Here is a 3,646-nt window from a genome sequence, read left to right as displayed (position 1 = left end):
ACTGAGACTACTTTTGATGATGCTGCAGATGGTCGAAAAGTGATGTTTTTGCTAGATTTTGTGCTGCCCGTGCTCTCACATTTTGGTAGGTTTGGTATTGTGTAGTGCTGTGCTGTTTCTGTTGGCTGTAGAAGCTCATGCTGACTGCAAGAATGCCATGTCCATGTGATGTCGTGAGCAAGAATAACGAAATGGAGTCCAGCATCATAAGCCAAAGTACCATTATCTGAGGCATCAACAAGGTCCAATGCGATGAGCCTTCGAAGATGATCGGTAGGTCGTGTTTATAATAGGCACATTTTGTTTTGGTCTTCTCAATGCAACTAACCGCGCTGTCATGGCTCGGGTTCCAGCCACACCATCGTGCATTAGGTAAAAAAACTTAGCGCCAGTTCTCGGGTGCCAGTTTACTCATGTACGGCAGCAAATGATGGTGATATTGTATGCTGCGTCACACTGCTCATTGCAGGTGATTTGAATAGTGGTAGAGAAAATCAGGTCATTCAGCCACAATTTGTTCTGCAACTAATTCATTTCTTGGCACAAAACAAATGCTGTGAGGTTTCTCGAAGAGCATTTTAACAGTCTGTGCTGACTTAATATTTGCCTTTGAGTGAAAAACTTACGTTGGTCAAGCTATCTTTCCGCTGCCACTACAACTGTTAATAAGAAAGAACAAATGGCCCAATTCTTCAGTTATAACAAACTATTAGATATAATGAAGTAATCCTAATTTGATTTGATTCCCATAAAAAACCACGCATTCAAAATGTTGTTCTAATGATGCAATAATGTTGTATAAATGGATATAACGAATCTTCCTATAGTTTATGATGACAATTTACTGATGATCTTGCAGCAAGATGCCAATTTGACACAATTTGAAATCTGGTGGTGCGCTACAATATTTGTAACTCATCTCATCCAGCAGTTCAAAACTCTCGCAAGGTGTTGGCTATATGATAATGCACCAAACTGGCCACACTGCTGAGTTGGCGGCCATGCCTGTACTCTAGCGCGACTGCATCACAACTGAACTCTACCAACACCGCCAACTTCCATACTCTCTAGTGCTCTGTGCACATATGCTGTGCCTTGGCCAAAGGATGCGTACTACACTGCAATAAAATGCCAACAGTGGAGCACATAGCTTGTGGTACAGCGTCCAGAATTTTTAACCATATCGCACCACCACACTATGAATGGACGCACGTCGTCCTGAAGGGAACAGCAAAGCAGAAGACACTTGCACTAGAGAGTGCTTTATGCACCTGTGCATACTTCTGCCGGTCTCCTATATTGCTGCACTTGTAAAGTGCTAAATCGACGCTCGTGCTCGCTCGTGCGATATAGTTAAAAATGCAGGAGGCTGTCCGGAAAGAAAGGATGCTTTGGTGATGCTGTGCTGTCAAACCCAGGCCGCTATATACTGCTGCACACACGTCGTCAACGAATTTTAAAAGCGAAGCTAAGCTTTTCTGTGTGAATTTCGCCGGGTTTTCCTGACCGTAGGTGCTGTGGCATGGCTGTTCTATAGCCGAATAGGCCAACCAATCACAGTGGAGGACATGCCTACCCGACCACTAGGTTCCTTGCACCACCACCAGATGGCACTCGCCTCAGCGCATCCACGGCAGCGGCCGTGCAGGAGAAAGAAAAAAAGAAAGAACCAGAAAAAATTCCAGGACGCCCCGCGACCGGTATGTAGCGCGCGTCTCGTGTTTGACGGATAACTCAATGGGCTGTTCGCCCACGTCTGCTTTGTCGGTGGGGGGCGCTGATTGCCAAGAGAGATGTGAACATGATTGCCGCTCTAAACAATGGGAGCACCCTAAGTCGTGTTTTGACTTTTTATGCACTCACAAAAGCTTCGCTGTACGTAGATTTCAACTCGTTGGATAGGCTACATTTTTGACAAGCTGTTATAACAATTAATTTCATGCTTCATTCTTTTCACCTTCATCACTGGCATCACCAGGATCACATACTTGCCGCAACAAATGATAAGATTGGAAAATCAGACCTGCGACTGTATGAAAGGGCCTGGTCCAGGCCCACCAGAGGAACTCGGTGTACTACATGCCTTAAAAACGTCATTGGTTAGGTGGTGTATCCGAAGACATTAAAATAAAGCTACCGCGACAATAAAACATTACGAAAAAACTTTTTTCCGGCAAAGCTAACATTTACAGCTGACATGAAAAGGAAAATCATGCATTAAAAATTTCTTGCAACATACTTTATTTAAGACTCTTGTGTACATTTTATGTTGTAAGCACCGTACACTTCTAAAGAAGTGGCAGTTTTGCCCGAAGACAAAGCATTGAGAGCAATAACAAAGTTTAGGATTGCGCTCAAGCTCCTCGCACGGTGTCCCAACAATACGCAGAGGCGACATGGCGTGACACAGCATGTGAGACAACTGCTGCTGCGTGGCAGGAACAGTGCCTTGACAAATACCAGGCGTATCAGAACGCTGTTGCAGAGATGGGACTGCCCAAAGTCATTATGAAGTAATTTTTGTAGCAGATAAATTTTCAGTTGGAAGCAGTTTGGAGCAGGCCAATCTGAATTTTGGTGGAATAATGGAATATGGCAGCGCACTTTGAAACCACAACAAAACACAGAATAGACCAACACGAAGCGCATGGTAGAAGCGCACTTTGTAGCTATAGCGTACGTAGAGTGGGTAGAGCGGCGGCACAGCGCACGTTTTCCTGTAAAGACGAAAACATTGGTTGCACTGCGATGAACTATATATTCCGGCACCGACGCTCACGATAACAGCGAAAAATGTTCTCAAATTATGCGGTCCAATCGATGCAGTAACTTAATTTCTGGGGGAACACTTTTGATGCAGCACGAAATGTAACACAGACACAAGAAGGCACAAGTAAATAGACAACACACAGCGCTACTAGCAACCACAATATTTATTCTCAAAACCAGACTGCTCATATACCAAATGCGCCATAGAAGACATAGATCACGTGGAAGCGCTGAGAAACATGCGCGATTAAATTCACACTATCGGATCATATTTAGTGACCTGTGATAACCTACTAGAACAACTTATCACCGCTTAGGCAGGAAATCTAACTCCTTAGAAGACAACGTTATCAACGGCTTGCTAATGCACAATTCACCAAGTGCGTCGATAAGCTATGCCTCAACAATCGACCGGGTGATCGCTTCTTTACATCAACCAACAACAACGGTCTTATCAAACAAAGCATGGCAACCACATGCCTGGGTATAGAGGGTGGGACACCCACTGAGTGACACCTTATTCAATCGCGGATTTAAGCACCTACTGGTTTGGCCGATGTATTGTTTCCCAAAACAGAAAGAAATACGATACACCACAAATGCACAAATGCCTTGCAATCTACGAACTTGTTGGTATGCCCTCTTGTGCACTCAACTTTTTCGGTCCTAGAAGGATTTGTCTTCACGCACAGCCTTATCGGGTACTGAAAAAACCACCCTAATGTTATCACGGAGTGCTACCTTCTTGAGATTATGTGAAAGTTGGTGAATATAGGGAATTACAGCTGTGCTTCACATTCCACCGCTGGGCGGTGCTGCGTGTTAGAGTGACCTGAACTTCTGCGAATTCTTTTGAGCTGCTTTGCTGCTACAGACA

The 3,646-nt window shown here is 44.4% G+C and overlaps 1 protein-coding gene across 1 annotated transcript in view; it reads right to left on the bottom strand.

Annotated features, from left to right (window-relative positions):
- Positions 1–2,308: 2,308 nt before the first annotated feature.
- Positions 2,309–3,646, bottom strand: part of LOC119436422 (protein SCAI-like) — a 132,577-nt gene continuing 131,239 nt past the window's right edge. Inside the window, exon 13 of the mRNA XM_049657740.1 lies at positions 2,309–2,717. Within this exon, the coding sequence (XP_049513697.1) occupies positions 2,670–2,717 (48 nt within the window). The 3' untranslated portion in view covers positions 2,309–2,669. The remainder of the gene's footprint in view (positions 2,718–3,646) is intronic.

The sequence above is a fragment of the Dermacentor silvarum genome, chromosome 1 (assembly GCF_013339745.2).
Source record: "Dermacentor silvarum isolate Dsil-2018 chromosome 1, BIME_Dsil_1.4, whole genome shotgun sequence".
Classification (NCBI taxonomy): Eukaryota; Metazoa; Arthropoda; class Arachnida; order Ixodida; family Ixodidae; genus Dermacentor; species Dermacentor silvarum.
This window is presented reverse-complemented; position numbering and strand designations above follow the sequence as displayed.